The 21,432-nt window shown below is 44.9% G+C and overlaps 1 protein-coding gene and 1 long non-coding RNA gene across 2 annotated transcripts in view; one reads left to right on the top strand and one right to left on the bottom strand.

Moving 5' to 3' along the window:
* The window catches only part of UNC80 (unc-80 homolog, NALCN channel complex subunit), a 341,822-nt gene that overhangs the window by 245,271 nt on the left and 75,119 nt on the right, over positions 1-21,432 (bottom strand). The window contains exons 15-18 of the mRNA XM_061607866.1: positions 17,723-17,900; positions 17,283-17,431; positions 16,483-16,652; positions 14,819-14,917 (exon numbers count right to left, since the gene is read on the bottom strand). Coding sequence (XP_061463850.1) covers positions 14,819-14,917; positions 16,483-16,652; positions 17,283-17,431; positions 17,723-17,900 — 596 coding nt within the window. The remainder of the gene's footprint in view (positions 1-14,818; positions 14,918-16,482; positions 16,653-17,282; positions 17,432-17,722; positions 17,901-21,432) is intronic.
* On the top strand, positions 9,061-17,277 carry LOC133376214 (uncharacterized). The gene is made up of 2 exons (XR_009760430.1): positions 9,061-9,214; positions 16,541-17,277. It is a non-coding gene; the product is annotated as an uncharacterized LOC133376214 (long non-coding RNA).

The following is a 21,432-nucleotide window of genomic DNA, read 5'->3' as shown; positions in this document are numbered from 1 at the left end:
ATGATACTCATGTAAGTGCAGATGCCTGCCCTCTTAATGTGTTTGGTTTTAGTCCCATCTTGAAGCCATCCTGTAGGTAATCCAGCACCTGTCAGTCCTGCTTTGGCAGCCCATACATTTCTCTTGGTGGACCAAGTGTTGAACTTTTCCCAAGTGCTCTGATAGATGTGGAGTGTGGAAGATGTTCTTGAAGCCAGCATTGTTGCCACTGCCTCTGGAAGCAGATCTGCCTTCAGCAGACGTTGCCACTCAACTTCCAGGCAGTTAACCTTCACCATTCTGGATCTGGATGGTACAAGTGGCCCCATGTCAGCAGATGTTTGCATGTTGTCCACAGTGGTTCCACTGCCAGTTAACAATCTCCAAGGACCATGGTCTAGGCCAAAATGATGCTATCAGAACTACTGATGCTTTCCCTTGCCGTACCTTGAGTACCTCATGCTAGTAGGGGTATAGGCAGAAATGTGTACATTAGACCCAGGGCCATGGACAATTTAGTGTGTCCATGCCTTCTGCCCATGGGTAAGGATGGGATCCACTGGTCACTGCTGCTTTGAAAGCATTCTGTCAACCCAGCAGACTGTGACTGAGACTGGTCATTTTTCACCTTAGCAAGCTGAGACTGGTGACAGCATCAATATGTCATCTAGATACCAACAGAGATGTATTCCTTCTTTGTGCGGGTGTGCTACCAGTGTTACCATTATTCTTGTGAAGACCCGTGGAGCTAATGCTAGCCCAAACAGCATTGCCTTGTACTGGAAGTGTTGTTCTGCATAACTGAAGCACAGGAACCATTGCAGTTCCAGATGTATGCAGATGTGTAGATATGCTTCTGTCAGATCTATGGAAGCCATATAATCCCGAGGTTGAAGTGCCTCCCGGATGGAGCTACCAACATTTCCATTCTGAATCTGCAATATGTTACATACTTGTTTAGGTATTTCAAGACCAATACAGATCTCTGTGCACTCCCTTTCTTCAGAATGATAAACAGCAGTGAGTAGACATCTCAGAAACTCTCTTCTGATGGCACGTGTTCTATTGCTGCAATCTGAAGAAGGTGTTTTATTGCTGCTGTCATCAGATTTTGTCTCTTCTGACTCTTTAGGAGTGGTTAATAGGGAATGTTGGGGTCCAATGGACCGGGGGTCCTTGAGGTATTGAAGACACAGGCATGCAGCAGATAGGCCTTTATTGGTAATGAGCGTACGCACGGTCAGTCACCTTTGATGTTTGGTGGAGCTCTGCAACATGGCACTGCTTGCCTGGGTTTTTTATACATTCCAGGACAAAGATATTAGCATATCCCAATCAGGGAGTTACACATAAGCATTACTTACACTGTCTACATTATTTTCTAGCCAATTGGGTAATGTGAAATAATTCTCATATCAGCACATTTCTACTATGAGCTAATACATTCCAGTACTAATCCTTCTCAGGCCTTGGAGAGCATAGAGATGTCCTGTACCAGTGTTCTGTTCTGTTTATCTTATCTACTTGAGCCAAGCTGTACCATGCATACCAGTTACCATGACTACATGTAACAGGCAGAGATGTCAGTACCAAGGACAGGATTACTTCTCTGGCCTGCTTCTCCTTTATAAAATTGAAAAATGGAAATGGACTTCCTTCAAGACGATCCCGACTTATGGTAACCCTATGAATAGGGATTTCATGGTAAGCGGTATTCAGAGGGGTTTTTCCATTGCCTCCCTCTGAGGCTAGTCCTCCCCAGCTGGCTGGGCCTGCTCAGCTTGCCACAGCTGCACAAGCCAGCTCCTTCCTTGTCCACAACTGCCAGCTGGGAGGCAACTGGGCTCCTTGGGACGATGCAGCTTGCCCATGGCTGCACAGGTGGCAGGGCACATAACCCCTGAGCCACTCACTGTGGGGGTGATCTTTAGCTGGCCCTTGACACCCAGGAGACACGAGTGAGGATTTGAACTCACAGACTCTGGACTCCCAGCCAGGCTGTCCTCCCCACTGTGCTATATTATTATCTTTATAATTTCTAAAATAATATATTTTGCTTACTATTTGTATCTAAAAATTCCCCAATATGGTGATGCAAGGAACCAGCCTGGACGTAAGGGCTGGGATTCTGTACTTGTAACGTATCACCTGGTTGACCCACTTGTTCAACACTGTGGATTCCCATTTGTGGCCATATATCATCAGCCTTCACCCTCCCTGAAGGCATGTCAGAAGGTTTTCTGGTATTTTCCACCTCTAGCAGTTAAGGTATTGGAGAACCTGTTTTTGTGTTTAGGATTGTTCTGTTCTGGAAACTTGGATGCCCCCAAGATGGTCTGTATGATCAGAAGTCCCAAACCATTCTTATCGTACCTCCAAAACATGAGAGATGAAAGGTTTGGTATGGCTGAAATCATCAAAATGAGTTTTTGTCCTCTTTTTTCTGGTTTCCATCCAGCATCACCTTCTTCTCGTCCTTCATTTCTACTAAGGCATCTTTCAGTGCCTCATCTCCTACCAGCTTCTTCCCATCAAATAGATCTGTTGCTAACATTGGGCATGAGCTGAGATCAGCTTCCTAACAGCACAGCCATACAATGTATCTTGCTACTATCTGTGCTGCTATTGCACATGAGGCAAACTGTGATGCATCCATAGATGCATCTGCCACAAATGCTGTTGCCCTTGCTATCTTGAGGTGTTCTGGATTTTGATTTGGATCTGCAAGGATATTGTCATTCTACAGCTTTGCCACCCTGGTGAACACCAATGCTGTGCAGGATGCCCATAGTGCCAAAGCCGCCGCCTCATGAACTTTCATAAGTGTGAAATCTAGTTTGCTTTCCATTATATCTCATAGTTGGCTCTCCCCATCGCTCAAGAGAAAATGATTTGACACTAGTGCTGAGATGGGTGCATGAATGGCCAGAATGTTCAGCTGTTCCATCATTTCCACATCTAGCATATAGTATTTGTTAAAGTACAAGAGTGACTTCTTGGATTGTAAAGGTGTCTGCCACTCCACTTTGATCAGCTTCTTTATTAAGTTGGGTATTCATGCTACTTTCTCTGTTGGCTGGGGGTCTGGTAACACCCTTGCCACCCTAGATGATGTAGTGTGGGCCTGCTCGGGAGCCAGCCCCTTTAATTCTAATACTCCCATTGTCTTTGAAAGCAATGGTTTGAAGTGAAAATCTGGAAATAACCATTTGGAAACTTGTTCTTCTACATCTGAATCCTCGCTCCATTATGTGTCATCCATCTCTGGAAGGCTGCTGTGACTCTTGTCCTCCACTGATCTGTCCTCTACTCATGGATGCATTGCTCTCATGGTTAATGGGTTTGTCCTCCCATGACCCCTAAGGGTATTTTGATTGATTGAGGACACATGTCATATTTCTGTGTGTTGCCAATGTCTGAGCATTATTGGAAGCACTTTGTGATTAGCATTTAAATTAATCCCTGTCATATAATCTGGTGACAATGATTGTATATTATTAGAACCAACCGTCTGGCCAATCACCACATTACCTATTGGCATGTTGTTAGATTAATAGTACTGTTGTCATCTCTGCCAATAAAGCTTCCATCAATTGTCTAACAAATAGAGTTAAATGACACATTTTCTTGTTGTTGTACTAGATTGTGCCCAGAGGTGGCAGCAGAGGGACTAGTGTCATAGGATTTAAACTATAATTATGTTGTAGTGCATTGAGCTGACCACAATGCGTCGCATGCATGCCTTCTCTTGCTGCTAAGGCATTGATACAGGGTTTTTTTGCAGGCTTTGACCAAGGGGCAGCAAAGAACATAATATTGAGATACTGTAGCAGCCTATGGTCAGAAGTGGCAGCAGCCTCAGTATATTGCAATTCACTTCTAGTTGTCATGGAGGTAGAAACTGATAGCATGTCCCATTTGTGGGAAAATTTATCTGAATCTGCTGGTCCAGGACCAGTTTAGGCTCCCGCTCTACTTCTGACACTTCCTCCTCTTGTAGGAGCTGTAAGTGAGCCTGCTGCTCCTCCATTGTTAACTGTCACTTTTTTCTGCTGTTCCGGAGCACTGGTTCTGGTCAATTTCACTGCCCACCAACATTGCCACTACCGTGGAGCTGTTTGGACCCATTTGCACAAGGGAGAAGCCCACTGATGTCTCCACTACCACAGGACCACTTGGGCTGTGCTGTGTCACCTGCACCAGGAGATTGGAGATCCCAAGATGGCAGTTGCTACTTTTTACACCATTGCTGCCTTCCTCCACATGCTTAAGTGTTTCTTTCATCCCCGCCTCTCCTTGCTTGGTCTCGGTGGAGAGGCCAGCTGCTGCTTTTCCCCCATTCTTGGTCATTTTAAAATGCACTTTCAAGCCAGCAATTTATCACAATGAATTACAGTCTATGCTAAGCAGTTCAAGCGGGGACTGTTTAATCAGATAGGAATTAATTATTCGGTAACTCAGTTGATTAGCACTTAAGGTAATTAAAATGAGGATCAGGATAGCAATGAATTCTTGTAAAGGTAGTTGATAGCAGTTGGAGAAGATAATCAGAGTGAATTATTAGTTAGAAATAATCAATAGTGATGAATTAATTAAAAGAACTTTTAAAAGAGCAGTAAAGGTCCCAGAGGAAACAGCAGTAAACAGTATACAGACATACTCAGAGACAGACATACACCCTCTCCATAAATTCAAACTCACACACTCCCAGCCAGTTTGAGGCAATTAAGACAATCAGGCCAGAAGACCACCAGTGAAAGCATCCTTTTAAAGTGAGGCAGAAGAAAGAACTAAGGCTCCAAGGGAGAGATTACTCACAAGCAACCTGGAGTTATGACTTTTTTCTGCCTCTTCAAGTGATTGGTGAGAATAACAACCCACTTGATGATGTCCTAGTGCCCACTGGAGAAAAGTGCAAATCAGATCATAAAGCCCTCAAACTGGCTAGCAGAGCTGCACAAACACTCAGGTAAACATAGACAATTAATATTAATATTTTACAGGTAAGGTACACAATGGACAGTATTCAACTAAATAATTGTGCTAGTACAAGGATTAGCACAAACACAATTATTATTATTATTATTATTCTTTATTTATATCCCGCCATCCTTCCAACACTGGAACTTGCGGCGGCTTCCAGATAAAAACACATATAATTAAAACATACAAAATCTACATTAAAATAGAATTAAACTATATCCAATATTAAAACCATTCAAACTGATAGCTAAAAGAGAATCAAAGCCAATTTAAAATATGGATATTTGGCATTAGCAGTGCAGGTCCTGGCAGTCCTAACTTTAGCATCCATCAGTACCAAAAGCTTGTTGAAATAGGAAAGTCTTTGCTTGACGCCGGAAGGACTGCAGGGAGGGGGTCATTCTTATATCCCTAGGGAGAGAATTCCACAGCCTAGGGGCTGCCACCGAGAAGGCCCTATCCCGCGTCCCCACCAGTTGAACTTGAGAGGAAGTGGGTATGGAGAGAAGGGCCTCTCCTGAAGATCTCAGGGCCCGGGCAGGTTCATACAGGGAGATACGGTCTGATAAATCGCCTGGGCCTAAGCCGTATAGGGCTTTATAGGTCATCACCAGCACTTTGAATTGTGTTCGGAAACAGACTGGCAACCAGTGGAGCTTTTTCAACAGGGGAGTTGTATGGTCCCTGTAACCAGCCCGTTAACCTGGCTGCAGCACGTTGAACCAGCTGAAGTTTCCAAACAGTCTTCAGAGGCAGCCCCACGTAGAGCATGTTACAGTAATCTAAGTGGGATGTAACTAAGGCATGTGTCACCATGGCCATGTCCAACGGTTCAAGGAACGGGCGCAGTTGACGCACTAGTCTCAACTGTGCAAAAGCGCTCCTGGCCACCGCAGAAACCTGGGAATCCAGGTTTAAAGCTGAGTCCAGGAGCACACCCAAACTGCAGACCTGTGTCTTCAGGGGGAGTGTAACCCCATCCAGCACCAGCTGTATCCCTATTCCCTGATTTGCCTTACGACTAATCAGGAGCACCTCTGTTTATCTGGATTAAGCTTCAATTTGTTCGCCCCCATCCAGTCCACCACTGATGCCAGGCACTGGTTTAAAACCGAGACAGCTTCCTTGGAAGTAGGTGGAAAGGAGACATAGAGTTGGGCGTCATCAGCATATTGATGACACCGAACCCCAAACACCCGGACAACCTCTCCCAGCAGTTTCATGTAGATGTTAAATAGCATAGGGGACAAAACTGAACCCTGAGGGACCCCGCAGGCGAGCGGCCTAGGGGTCGAACAGGAATCCCCCAGCACCACCTTCTGGGTTCGTCCCTCCAGGAAGGAAAGGAGCCACTGCAGAACAGTGCCCCAGAGTCCCATCCCCACAAGGAGACCCAGAAGAATACCGTGGTCGATGGTATCGAAAGCCGCTGAGAGGTCCAAGAGAACCAACAGGGACACATTCCCCCTGTCCACCAAGGTGACCAAAGCCGTCTCCGTCCCATAACCAGGCCTGAAACCAGACTGAAATGGATCTAGATACTCTGTTTCATCCAAGAATCCCTGGAGCTGGGAGGCCACCACACAATGGGGCTTTCCCCCTCTCCCCCCCCGCATGTCTTATACCATCCCGATACCTGCTCCAGAGGCTTAGGAGGAAACCCAGAACAGAATTAGGGGGCTTGGAGGGGGTGGAGAGGGAGAGGAGAAGGGGAGAATGTTATATCGTGCAAGAAAAAATCCTTCTGTTAATGGAACCAGTGGCTTAGCAATATATTGAATACAACCCAAAGGCTGGAGATAAAGCTGTAGCATAAGGCTGGCTGTGGTAGAGGATTTTTTTTTTAGTTTGCAGCTTTACTATCTATCAGGAGTCAGAAATCCTTGCCAATCTACTACTGCACATCACCCAAAGACACACACGCCCACACACACATACATTTCAATTAAAAGCACTTGATGTAGGGATGTGTCATTTTCATGCCATTGTTCTCAGCTCACACTTTTAGTGTAAGGAACAGATTTTATGTAATCATATCCACATCATTTAAAAATGTAATTCATCCCATCTCCTTGACAGATGGCATACAAAATGTAAATGTACTGCCTTCAAGTCAATTCCGACTTATGGTGACCCTATGAATAGGGTTTTCATGGTAAGCGGTATTCCGAGGGGGTTTACCATTGCCTTCCTCTGAGGCTGAGAGGCAGTGACTGCCCCAAGGTCACCCAGTGAGCTTCATGGCTGTGTGGGGATTCGAACCCTGGTCTCCCAGGTCGTAGTCCAGCACTCTAACCACTACACCACATAGCAACAAAGCTATGGGTTATTAGGTAGATTCTCTGGCCATATTTCAAGTGCATGAGATCTTGAGAATGTCTTCAAATTGGCCATTAACTATTTGAGCAATGTTGAATTAAATATTAAACTTTATCAAACAGAATATCCAACCAAAGAAACTAGACACAAGTTATTTATTCCCATGCTTGTTCTGAGTAATTGTCCTTAGGGCCTTTACTAATTATAAAACACGGTTTTCTTCAAAAACCAGGTCTTGGATCTTCTCAATCCTTCTTCAGTTTAATCCAGTGTAATTATTTCTATGGCAACCAAGAGTGTCTATGGCACTATGCACACAAGGAAGTTGTGTGTGTGTGTGTGTGTGTGAGGAATGTATAGGAAAGGCTGGCAGAATAAAGTGGAGACATATTTTCAACCAGACAAAATGTCTGCCTATTTACTCAGCATTTCATTTACTGAAATCTATTTTTATATCTCCACCCCACCCAAGAAATGTCACATGACAATTTTCTTCTTCATAAAGCTACCTATTCTAACTGAGTGATCCTGGGCATATCTATTCATAAGTAAAGCTCCATCTGCACCATACATTTAAAACACTATGATACAACTTTAAACAATCATAGCTTTCCCAAAAGCATCCTGGGAACTGCAGTCCATTAAGGGTGCTGAGAGTTGTTACAAGATCCCTGTTCCTCTCACAGAGCTACAATTTCTAGTGTGGCTTAAGATTCAATTCCTCTCCTTAGGGAACTCTGGGAAATGCAGCTTTGTGAGGGGAACAGATGTCTCCTAACAACTTTCAGCACCCTTTCCAAACTACAATTCTCAGGATGCTTTCAGGAGAAGCCATGACAGGTTAAAGTGGTATCAGTGTTTTAAATGTATGGTGGAGATGGGGCCTAAGTCCCACTGAATTCAGTACACCCAGGCAAGTGTATAGGTGTACAGCCTTAATAGCCTTTCCCACTGGTGACTATAATTATCAGGGGTCACAGTTTAAAAATAAAACAAACCTTCTGAAGATGTAAAAAATAATGAAATAGAACAAGATCACTTTACTATAGAAATTAGCATGAAATAAACAGAACTTTTGCTAGTATAAATGAGCATAATGATAACACTCAACTGAGTATTCCCTTTCCACAACTTCCTGTCAAAACAGATAATCTTATTTATTCATTTCAGTAATACCTCAGTTAACCAAGTAGATGCATTCCTAGACATTACTTCTTTAACTGCCTTCTCCACTTCTTATCTCTGTTGGTCCGGCTTGGCACTAATCTACGTAAATTGTAACTTCTACTTACTTCTAAGAAGATTCTTGGAAGATTCTTGTCTGGCACTCTTGATTTAATGGGGTCCTTGAAGCCTCTGCTTCTATAAATTTTAGCCTATTTTACGGCTATTAAGGGCAGAAAGGAGACTTTGGAGATAAAACAAACTAAAAGCAGATGAAAATGGCGACCTGAAAGACAAGCTTCTGTTTGGTGTGGATGTAACGGCAGCTGGGGCTCCTTGCAGTAATTAGTTCTGAATCTGCGTTTGGACTACAGTTTTTACACCTAGTTATCAGCCTATTCTTCAGGCAATGTGTTTTCTGAAAGGAAGCAGGGATAAGCAGGAGATGAGCTGTGATAGAACAAATATGGCCAACTACTCTTTTTACTTTTAAGAAGAGGAACATCGCCACGGTGCAGGGAGGGAGAGCTGTTATCATCACTGCCCTTCCCTGTTGGACTGCTGTTGTTGGCAGGTGCCACACCCTGCAGGACCAGGTCCCTGGTTCCAGCCAGCTGGGGCTAGTTTCCTTTTTCCATCTGTCCCTCCTTGGAGGGATCTATAGGCTGGCTGGCTGGGGGGAGCTTGGGGAGACCATCTGCCTGCTGGAAGAGGAACATCGTCGAAGGAGGAATATCAAGGAGAGCTGCTATTGCCGACGTTGCACAGAGTACAGGACTATGTCTGACGTGTTGGTTTGAATTGGAGGAGTGAGTGCGCATATGAGTGTGTGTTGTGAATGAGTGTGTATGTTTGCATTTATAAATTGTTTGCACATATAAGTGGATAGTTTGTGATTTAAACTATTTCATTTTTACTGCAGTCCTAAAGGAGTGGCTGGTAGTCTCCGGGGTATATGGGGTGGGTCTTGCTTTTATTATTGTCTTAGGTAGGCCTGTTAGGCTGCAGGGATAGGGGCATGTGTAAACCAAGGGGGGATGGAACAGAGAAGGATGGGGGCCAAGTTATATCAAGATTGGGCGGCAGGCGCTGGACTGATGCTAAGGGCAAACCACGTCAATCCAGAAGAACAGGGGATAGATGCGTAATACCCATCCCCTGTTCTGGGTCTGCCCAAAACCAGAAGTTAACTGGGGGACGCAGGATTCCTACCGACCTTCCATTGCTGCTATGTAATGCCAGGTCTGTGACACAAAAAACATCTGTCATCCATGATATGATACTGGATGAGTGCGCAGACCTGGTATGTATTACGGAGACCTGGCTGGACGAGGCCTCAGCTCCCACTCTTGTGGCCATGTGTCCGCCAGGTTTCCGCTATGCGCAGCAACCGAGGGTGGGAAGGCGGAGAGGGGGAGTGGCAGTCATCTATCAGGAGTCCTTGATGTTCACCAGGCCTCCGCTCCCAAGGACCAAGTTTGTTGATTGCATGTACTGGAGGTTGCGCCCGAAGGGCAGTCTGGGGATCCTGCTTGTGTACCGCCCGCCCCGCTGCACGGCAGACTCCCTGACCGAGGTGCTGGAGGTGGTCTCGGATGTGCGAACGTTGACCCCAGAACTGTTAGTACTGGGGGATTTTAACGTACACGCTGAGACCACTCTCATTGGAGCCCCTCGGGATTTCCTGGAAACCATGGCTTCCTGGGAACTGCACCTTAGTAACACTGAGCCCACCCATGTAGCCGGTCATGCTCTCGACCTTGTATTTGTCCTGGGAGTGGTGGGGAGTGTTCTGAAGTTGGGGGCCATTTCTTTTACCCCCGTGTCATGGTCAGATCACTATCTGGTGAATTTTGACTTCTCAATGCCACACACCCTCCGCAGAGGTAAAGGACATATTAGAATGGTCCGCCCCAGGCGCCTGATGGATCCGGATGGATTCCTGACTGCGCTGGGGGATTTGGAACCTGCTGAAGGTCGTCTGGTCGAAACCCTGGTGACGGAGTGGAACGAGGGAATCACCAGGGCATTAGACCGGGTGGCTCCGAAACGTCCTCTCCCCCTGAACAGAACTCAGACAGCACCATGGTATACACCTCGGTTGCGAAGTCTGAGACAGGAGGTGAGACGACTAGAACGCCGGTGGCGGAAATCCCGCTCTGAAGATGCTCGAACACAGGTTAGAGCAGCAATAGCTGCCTACCAGGTGGCAATAAAGGCAACAAAGAAAGATTTCTTTGCTGCCTCTATTGCATCCGCAGAGTGCTGTCCCAGGAAGCTGTTCCAAGTGGTCCGAAGCCTGGTCGGTCCAGTCGCTCAGGAACCCTTGGAGCATTCAAAGGCTTCCTGTGACAAATTGGCAAGGCACTTTGCCGATAAAGTCGAACACCTGAAGAACTCGATTCCGTACGCTGTGGATGCAGTAGAGGATCCAGAGTTAACCAGTTGCAATCCGGTTCAGTGGGATCGGTTCCGGCCTCTTCCTTCTGAGGATGTGGACAAGGTACTTTCAACGGTGAAGCCTACCACCTGTCTGACTGATCCTTGCCCATCATGGTTCCTTATGAACTGCAAGGAGAAATTGGGCGAAGGGATCAGGGCGGTGGTAAATGCATCCTTGAAGGAGGGTGTAATGCCACCGGCCCTCAAGGAGGCAATTATAAAACCCATTCTAAAAAAGTCCTCCTTGGATCCCCAATTTTGAACAACTTTCGCCCCATTTCGAATTTGCCATTTTTGGGCAAGATCATTGAGCAAGTGGTGGCTAACCAGTTGTCAGCACACTTGGATGAAACGGATTATTTAGATCCATACCAATCGGGTTTCAGGACTGGACATGGTACTGAAACAGCCTTGGTCGCTCTGGTAGATGATATGAGGAGGGCATTAGACAGGGGAGAATTCACCTTTCTTGTCCTCCTGGATCTCTCAGCGGCTTTTGATACCGTCGACCACAGTATTCTGTTAGATCACCTGGGGGGATTAGGAATAGGAGGCACTGTTTTACAGTGGTTCCGTTCCTTTCTCTCTGACAAGCATCAACAGGTAGCATTGGGAGATGAGGTTTCAGACCCTTGGCCCCTCACTTGTGGAGTACCACAGGGTTCTATCCTCTCTCCCATACTATTTAACATCTATGTAAAACCGCTGGGAGCTATCATCAGGGGTTTTGGGCTGCGGTGTCACCAATATGCTGATGACACGCAGCTCTATCTCTCCTTTAAATCTTCACCGGAGTTGGCTGTAGAGACCTTGTCCAAGTGCCTGGAATCCGTGAGTGGGTGGATGGGAAGAAACAGGCTGAAGCTCAATCCTGATAAGACCGAGGTGCTACTTGTGGATGACAGGGGAAGGTTGGGTGTTGCTGACCTGAATCTTAATGGGGTAAAATTGCCCCTGAAGGATCAGGTCTGCAGCCTCGGGGTTGTTCTTGATTCCAAGCTGTCCATGGAGGCTCAGATTTCGGCAGTGAGCCGGGCAGCTTGGTATCAACTACACCTCATACGGAGGTTGCAACCCTACCTTCCTATTCATCAGCTCCCACTGGTGGTACATGCCCTGGTCATAGACTACTGCAATGCGCTCTACGTGGGGTTACCCTTGAAAACGGTCCGGAAACTACAACTGGTGCAGAATGCGGCGGCACGCCTGCTTACAAACAGCCGCCGCCGTGATCACATCACGCCGGTGTTATTTCATCTACATTGGCTTCCAGTTGTTTTCCGGGCCCAATTCAAGGTGTTGGTCTTAACCTTTAAATCCCTATACGGTCTCGGCCCAGTTTACCTGAAGGAGCACCTCCAGTACCACCAACTAAGCCGCCCGACCAGATCAGCCACACAGGGCCTTCTCTCCGTCCCACCAACGAAAACAGTTAGGTTGGTGGGGACTAGAGAGAGGGCATTCTCAGTGGCAGCCCCCACTCTCTGGAACTCCCTCCTGTTCGATCTTCGCCATGCCCCTTCCCTAGATACATTTCGCCGAGCCTTAAAAACATGGCTCTTTGGACAGGCCTTTGGGGTCCCCGGGGTGGGCTAATTTCTTTATATTGTTTTAAAATTGTCTATTGATGGCCCTGCACTGCCGCTTTTTAAAATGGTTATTGTTGACTGCATTGTATTTTATTATGTATTGTATTATTATGTATTGTTGAATTTAATGTTGTACGTCGCCTAGAGTGGTTTCGGCCAGATAGGCAACACAAAAATTAAATTTATTATTATTATTATTATTAACAGAAACTTTGGTACTGTCCTGCCTGAACTCAGACACTGTGGTGGTTTTTTCTTTTATTGTAGTAAGAGACAGTTTCAGTTCAGTGCTCCTCATGAATCTACCTATGGCTTACTCAGATCTTTCTAGGACTAACTAGGCACTACTTCACGGCATTAAGACGTTGATTCAGCAATGACTCCCCCCCTCAACTCGGCTTAAGTAAGCTGGGCAGGCACCCTGCTTGCGTATGTCCCCTGCTTGCATGTGTCGACTGTCATTGTTGAGAGTGCGTGCACAAGCAAAGACTCTGCCTCAACTGTGTCTGTTGAATCTCCTGCCATGTTTGCCTCCTGGCACAAGGCAAAGGCAGGACCTCTGTCACCATCCCATCTTCCCCCTCCAAGAGAAGAGGGCTGCCTGCTGGTGATGCGGACGCAGGGATAGGGGAAGCATCAGGCTGGGAAACAACTGGCTGGTCAGGTTGACTCTCCACAGAGGTATCTGGAGCTGCTGGGGTTGAACTGTTCAAGTCCAGAGCTGCGGTGCCTTCTGGGTCCAACTCCCTGCTCAGCCCTTCACCGACTTGAACATCCCACTCTTCCTCCTCCATTCTCGTCTGTTCACCGCCTCCTAGCAGGGCTCATGACAGGTACCAGAGGTAGGAATAACATGGAAAGAATAGGGGTAGGTTCCTACACCCACTCATAGATGGTAGGGCAGCTTCAACAGGGGCTTTAAAGGCGCCTACCTTGCACCCACCTACTCCCCCTTTCCTCCCTCCTCTGAATCATATTGGGTCCTTCCCTAGGAGAAAGCAAGAGATCTCTTCAATGCAAAGCAAAGACAGACTTATCAGTTTATTGATAGCAAAGGAAAGATACAGGCTAGTCAGTTTCATCTTAAAGCAAAGGCACAGGCTTGAAAGTTTGTCCCTAGCAAAGCTGGTCATTTTCACCTTTAAAAAAGCCTTCCTTAAAAGGAGCTTTGTTCCTGGAGGATTCATTAACTGAGGTATTACTCTATTTGTGGGACTTTTATATCCTGCCTTTCTATGATAAAATCATAAGAACACAAAAAGAGTCCTGCTGGATCAGACTAAAGTCCTTTGTAGTCCAACATCCCATTTCTCACAGTGGCTGTCTGGGTAGCCCACAAGCAGGACATGAGGGCAATAGCTCTCTCTTGCTGTTCCCCAGGAACTGGTACTCAGAGCCACGCTGCCTCTGATCCTGGAGGTATTATATAGCCATCATGACTAGTAGTAATTGATAGCCTTATCCTCTATAAATTAGTCTAATGCCCTTTTAAAGCTGTTTAAGTTGGTGGCCATCAACACATTCTGTGGTAACAAATTCCATACTATATGCTGTGTGAAGTACTTTCTTTTTGTCTGTCCTGGATATTCCAACATTTAGATCACTGGATGACTCCAGGTTCTAGAAAATCCTCTGTCTGTGAGCTTTCCCCACACCATGCACAATTTTCTAAAGTAAAAAGCCCCAAATGTTGTAACTTTTCTTATAATATAATTATATTGCTCCAGCCCCCTGATTTAAACTAATTTTTTTTAAAAATGTTTTTAAAATTGTATATTTGTTTTTAATGTTTTTAATTGTTGTAAACTGCCCAGAGAGCTTCGGCTATGGGGCGGTATAAAAATACAACAAACAAACAAACAATATATCAAATAATGTTCAAACAATTATTAAAATATGACTCAAGGGGGGCAATGCCATGGAATATATCAATGGGGGGTTCTGTGATACTTATGATTATGACTTTTCTTGAAGTAGGTAGGCTTGTATACAATTCTTAATGAAAGGAGATACAAATGAACACTTCAAGTACCATAGCAGTACTCAATGGGACAAGATGAGTTTCCACAGGGTATGAGCCTTGGCCCCTGACTGGAATATTATTTGAAAAACAGATTCACACATCAGCCCATTGATACATTCCATTATGCATCACAATTGCAGCATGTCTGTGGTTGTTCTTACTGAGGTCCTCCTGCTTAGTGTAAAAGCATCAGCACAATTCACTCAGGTGGGTGAGCATTTGCAGATTATATCCATTAAGGTCAGTATACCTAAAGGTAATGACTAGAATGTTTACCAAGTGTATGGATATAGATTACAACTCCAAAATATTTACTTACTGCTCTGGAGTCTGCATTGGGCGGCTTGAAATATAACTACGACATTCATCAGGAGCTGAAGATGGCTGTCCTTTGTCAATAACACTTCCCACTTCAGATCTATGCAGACAAAACAATTAGTCAGGGGAACAGTAACAGATGGTGTTTATTGGTCTCAATGAACTCAGAATTAATTTTGGAAAACCCATTCAAGTATTTCTGTAATAAGTTAGAGACCCATGTTCCTATTCTAGCAATTTCCCCACCTCTATACATTGTCATCTGAAATCTGTCATGACAGGGAGAAAGGGTGAAGAGATGCTCAAAATTTGCCAAGAAATGATTGAGTATCCTATTTGTAAGACTCATAGCTTAATATATACTCAGAGGTGAGTCCCACTGAGTTCAAGGAGATTTACTCTCTACTAAATATGTATAGAATTACAATGTAAACATGGTTAGGACCAGATATTACTATGCAGACAGACTCTTTGCAAACAGAAAAGAGTTGGCCACAGTGACACATGCATTGGTGACATCAAGGCTTGATTACTGTAATGCACTCTATGTGGGGCTGCCTTTGAAAATGGTTCAGAAATTACAGTTGGTTCAAAATGCATCAGCCAGAATGTTAACTGGAGCACAGCCAACTCCACTGGCTCCCAATTTGTTTCCGGGTGCAATTCAAAGTGCTGGTTCTGATCTTTAAAGCCCTAAACGGCCTTGGACCAATGTACCTGAGGGACCGCTTATGCCCTTAAGTACCTGCACAGGATTTAAGATCATCTGCCTCTAGTCTCCTCTGCGTGCCTGGAATGAAAGATGTTAGACTGACAGGCATGCGGGAGAGAGCCTTTTCAGCTGTGGCCCCCAAGCTTTGGAATACCCTACTCCTAGAAGCCTGCTCTGCTCCCTCCCTGTTGGTTTTCTGGAGACTTCTGAAAATGATCTTGTTTCGGGGAGCCTTTGGGAGGGACTGAGGGTAGAGCCTGACACTGATTTTATGCCTTTTATGTTAATTTTTACCTCTGTAGTCCCTTCAGTATGACTCCCTATATGTGTGTGTGTGTGTGTGTGTATAGATAGATAGATAATATTTTATGTATTTTAATTGCATTTTATGTATTTTAATTTATTTTAATGTTTTTGTGATCTTTATTGTGTACAATTTTTATTACGTACATGTTCGATTTTATTGTAAGCCACCCTGAGTGCCCTTTTATAAGGTAGAAGGGCAGGATATTTTAGATAAATAATATATAGAAACAAACAAACATGAAAGATGAGTCCAAGTCTGGATCTCACTGGTATATATTATGATTCAATTTAAGATGTGTACTTAATTCAAGAATCCTATTATCCCGCCTTGTGGATACCTAGCAGGACAGCCTTTCTGAAGATGAATAACGTAGTCCTTAAGCATGCTTCAGTCTCATGAATTTCAGTGAGATTGGAGCACACTTAATTGTGCTATCTGTTGAATTGTATCCATATCAACAATGTTTGGCAAAGCAAAGATTTTGTTATGCATATTTTTAAGATAGAGCAAATACTGTTCATATAATTTATCTTTTTATTTCTGGATACGCCTGATGATGGGGTACTTGGTTTTCTGTACGTTTGCACTCAGGCCAGACCTTGCATCATTCAAACATCTCTATGCCTTTCACACTTCAGATACAAGCCTTTTACTGCCTGATGGTTTGGGTTCCTGTTCAATAGTTTCCTCTGTTTTTCTTCCAGGTATCAACTTTTCAGCGCTATCCAAAAGGGCACTAAGAGCTACTCTTCTAAAAACATTTCCATGAGCTTCCTTGATAAACTGAACCAGTTGCCGGATGTCACAGTACAATCCCTAAGAAAGAGAGAGGGAAAGAATGAAAGACCAATGTGTTATGAGGTCAATTAAAGGGAAACTTCAGAATTATTTTCCCCATAATCATGATTTTTAAACAACATCACCCCAAGTTTCAGTTCTTTCATTTTAAAGTTGCTGCTATTGCCATAACTAAGAATCTTAAAAATATGAAGTGAATTTAACCAATAAAGTGGACCTTGCCTAAATATACCCAAGACTGCTTGGAAAGGGAACTGCCAGGTGCTGTCATCTCCCCCAACATGGGAATGACTCCTTCATGTCAATTAACAGTGACTGGATTTGATGTAGATGTGGACATTTTACATGAAAGAATGTTATTCTTTGAAGATCTTTGGAACTGCAGAGCAGATTCCAGAAGGCATTTGCCAACATGATTTTTCACTAAGAGAAGTGACACAGCTCTAGTATATTGAGGATTTAATTTCATGTTAATTGAACATCTTTGTCAACATTTGGAGACAAAAGAATAAAACCAAATGCAGATTTGCCTTATGGACTCTCTCCCATGTGCTCTCATTTCAGCATATGTATATAAATGCTTATGCTGCTATATGCCAGGATTTCATGGCATGTCTGTTATTAAAGAATTGATGTAAATGTCCTTACCAGATTCTCAGGACTATGGAGCTCATGTGTAGTAGAGGCACAACGGGTGATCAGTGATTTGAACATGGCACTGACAATAATACCTTCCACACTTTGGGCTGTAGACTTGTTGTCCACGGTAGTGAAATTATTTCCAAAACCAGCCTTGTCTGCAAAATGCAAGCATTAAATGGTCAAATTGCACCATTCAATCTTCATAAAATATGGCAAATTTTGAATCAATAATATCTCTTGGGTTCTCCTGACCCTCCAGAGCAGATCTGGGGAGGGATCAGGGGCACGCAGGAGGAGGAAAGGGGGGAAAGTCCCACGGTATTAGTGGGAATCCTTGTGCTGGCTTCTGCAAACACAGTAACTTAGTAGAATACAGCACTATGGTCAGCATTAGGGTCCTTTCTTCTAAAGAAAATTGGGATCTTATGACCACAGCCTATACTTACTGTCAGTGACTGGCTCCATGCAGAATCCTAGCAAAGCGTGCAAAAAATCCACCACATTGTTGAGTGAATCCTTGTTCACATAATCCCTCATGGTTTGCCGGAACTGCATCTTATCTAGCTTGTACAACTTTGTGAGGCAGTTCTGAGCCTGTGGAGAAAAGTTAAGACGACACATCAACTTAGGTTCTGGTGACAACAACATATTGCTTGGACCAATACAGAGATAGAACTTCACAAACAGAGAAAAAGTCAGAGTGGAATGACATGCTATGAGAGATCCATGGCTGCCACCAAAATACGCAGCCTTGCATCTCCTCCTCTCCCCCACCCCAGTCATGTGACGTAAAAGAGAAAATGTAGAGAATGCTCCCAGTGACGGGGCTTCATTGTGGAGTGATAGGAGAACCATTGTAACATGCTATCATGGGTTATCTTTCACTATACATGACCAAGGAAGAGAGGATAGGAAATACAGAGTTGTTATTTTCAGAGGCAGTCACGTATCACCCAGAACATGTACTTCTGCCCTCTCTTGAACTCCTATACTAAAATTTGGTTCACATGCAGGGCTAACAAAGGAGCACAGTCTTGCCCTATCAAAAATGCTATGTCTTAGGGATAACTGATTAATCTTGAATTGCATTTGGCCAACACTTCAGTTCTCCAAGTGCTATTACATTCAGTCTCACAAGGAGACCTTCATTCACACACATATGCATGTGCACATATCCACATTGAAAAATCACAATAGCTCAACCAAAGTTGGTGATGTTTCAGTCCCATTAAGTAGGCATTGATGTAACTGTTTTACAAAAACCTGGCTGCCCCCATCAGTACATCATGAGAGCCATTTTTTTGTATGTACAGTGGTCCTTTGTGTAAGAATTACACAGGAAGCGATGTGTGATTGCTCCCTGCACCATTTTTAAAGCATTTTACCCAGTGTGGCAGAGGTGCTATGCTTTGAAGTTGCTCCAACAGCTTTACACTGTTAAAAGCATTAAAAGCATGTCCTCAGTACACCTTATAAGTAGAGGTGGGGCAGAAATTCAATTCAGTTTACATTTAAAGTTGGACTTATTACTGTATATTTGCACTTTGAAACAATACACAAACTGAAACACAACTATCTTCCAAAATTCACACTTCTCTGAATCTTGCAATGCATTTCTCCAGTCAAGTAAGGTGTACCCAAATATATATGCTAGGGGAAAGCATGCATAACATTTATGTATTAGTGAAAATGGACCATTGGTCTCACCTGAAGGGTGATTTTCCTATGAGGACGGACATCACAACGGGTTAAAGCTCCACCTATCGTGCGAAGGCAAGAATGCCTTTGAAGTCAAGACTAGGGGCGTCAGGCCCCTCCCACTCTCCAGTTCATTCGCAGCGAGTCTAAGGAGAGATATCTAAAAATACAAGAACAAGGCCAACAGGCCTGGCAGCAGGAAAATAACACAATATTACCATGCACAGTAACATGACTCCAACATAGCGGTATAACAGAACTAGAAGTCTTGACTTCACTTTTAAATTTAAATATAATAGCTTAACAGTAATATAGAACACATTAGAAAATATATAGTCATCCTCCAACTGGGAGGGTCGTGATGTCCGTCCTCATAGGAAAATCACCCTTCAGGTGAGACCAATGGTCCATTTTCCCTATGAGTCCGGCCATCACAACGGGATGTACCCCAGCAGCCCAAACAGGGAGGGACCACCCACGTGTTAATCGTCATTAAGAACCTGTTGCAACACTCGTCTGCCAAAAGAAGCGTCAGCAGAGGCATAGCGATCAATTTTATAATGCCTTATAAACGAGTGTGGGGTAGACCAGACTGCAGCCCTACAAATATCGGCAACAGGAGCATTAGTGGCAAAAGCAGCCGAAGTGGCAGCTGACCTGGTAGAATGAGCCGTTATACTAGCTGGAACTGACAGCTTAAGAGACTCATATGCTAAAGTAATACATGCCCTTAACCAACGGGATAAGGTAGGATTGGAAACTTTATGCCCCATAGACCTTGGATGAAAGGATACAAACAGAGACTCAGTTCGTCGTATATCCTGGGTCCTAGACAGGTAGGTCTTGAGAGCCCTCCGGACATCTAACGAATGCCAAGCCTTCTCAAGAGGATGGGTAGGATTCGGGCAAAAGGAAGGCAAAACAATGTCCTGGTTGCAATGGAACACTGAATCAACCTTGGGACGGAAGGAAGGATCAGTTTTCAGTACAACAGAGTCCTTATGGAAGACGCAGAGATGGCGAGCGGAAGACAATGCGCCCAACTCCGAAACTCGTCTAGCAGATGTGATTGCGATCAGGAACAAGACCTTGAAGGACAGTATACGAAGAGGCACAGTCCTGATGGGTTCAAACGGAGGGCGTTGCAAAGCCTGCAGAACCTTCGGCAAACTCCATGAGGGAAACCGATGGACAACAGCCGGAGAGCGTAGGGCGACTCCCCTCAAAAAACGTTTGATGAACGGATGTGAGGAAATATGATCTCCAGGAGAGGACACTGAGAGAATGGACGAAAGAGTGGACGCATGTCGACGTAGAGTGTTGGGTCGAAGTCCCATCATAAAGCCGCTATGGAGAAATTGGAGCACCTGATGCACATTGGCCTGGGATGGATCATGGTGGTGGGACTGACACCACTTGGAGAAAGCCACCCAGGTATGTTGATAAATACGGGTGGTAGATGGTCTTCTCGAGGCCAAAATAATGTCAATCACAGCGTCAGACAGTCCAGCTGACCTCAAATGTCTCCGTTCAAACGCCACGCTGTTAGATTGAACCAAGTAGGGTCCTGGTGCAGTACTGGACCCTGGGATAGAAGGTCTGGCCTTACTGGAAGTGTCCAAGGATCCATCATTGACATTGCCAGAAGATCTGAAAACCACGGTCGGCGTGGCCAAAATGGTGCTATCAGAACCAGCTGTGCCTTTTCGGTTCGCGCCTTCCTCAAGGTTTTGGCTAACAATGGTATGGGAGGAAAGGCGTACAGTAGACCGTCTGGCCACGGTGTTGTCAGAGCATCCACTGCTTCTGCTGTTGAGTCCAGGTATCGGGCAAAGTACCTGGGAAGCTGGCAATTGCGACTGGAGGCAAACAGGTCAACTGATAGGGCGCCGAACCGACACTGGAGACGATGGAAAATGGCTGGATGAAGTTTCCATTCTCCCGGAAAGACTTGTTGTCTGCTGAGCCAGTCTGCTGTCACATTCCAAATCCCTCTGAGGTGCTCTGCTTTCAGGGATTGTAGATGTTGTTCTGCCCAGACAAAGATGAGGGAGGCTAAGTCCTGCAGAGGACGAGACCTGGTGCCCCCCTGTCTGTTCAAATGTGATTTTACACACGTGTTGTCTGTTCGAATGAGCACATGATGCAAAGGGAACAGAGACTGAAAATGACATAGAGCTAAGTGGACAGCCTTTAGTTCCAACCAGTTGATGCTTTGGGATTGCTCTGTGTTGGACCAAACCCCCTGAACGTACTGGGAGTTGCAGTGGGCTCCCCAACCTATGAGGCTGGCATCTGTGGTTACAACGGTTCTGCGGGGTTCTCTGAACGACGTGCCCTTGGAGAGGTGTTGAACCTTGGTCCACCAGCGGAAGGAGAGGCGCAGTGCGGGGCTCAAGCGAACTTTGCGATGGTTGGAGCTGGCAATGTCTTTTTGAAAAGGCAACAGAATCCATTG

Source organism: Rhineura floridana, chromosome 2 (assembly GCF_030035675.1).
Source record: "Rhineura floridana isolate rRhiFlo1 chromosome 2, rRhiFlo1.hap2, whole genome shotgun sequence".
NCBI lineage: Eukaryota > Metazoa > Chordata > Lepidosauria > Squamata > Rhineuridae > Rhineura > Rhineura floridana.
This window is presented reverse-complemented; position numbering and strand designations above follow the sequence as displayed.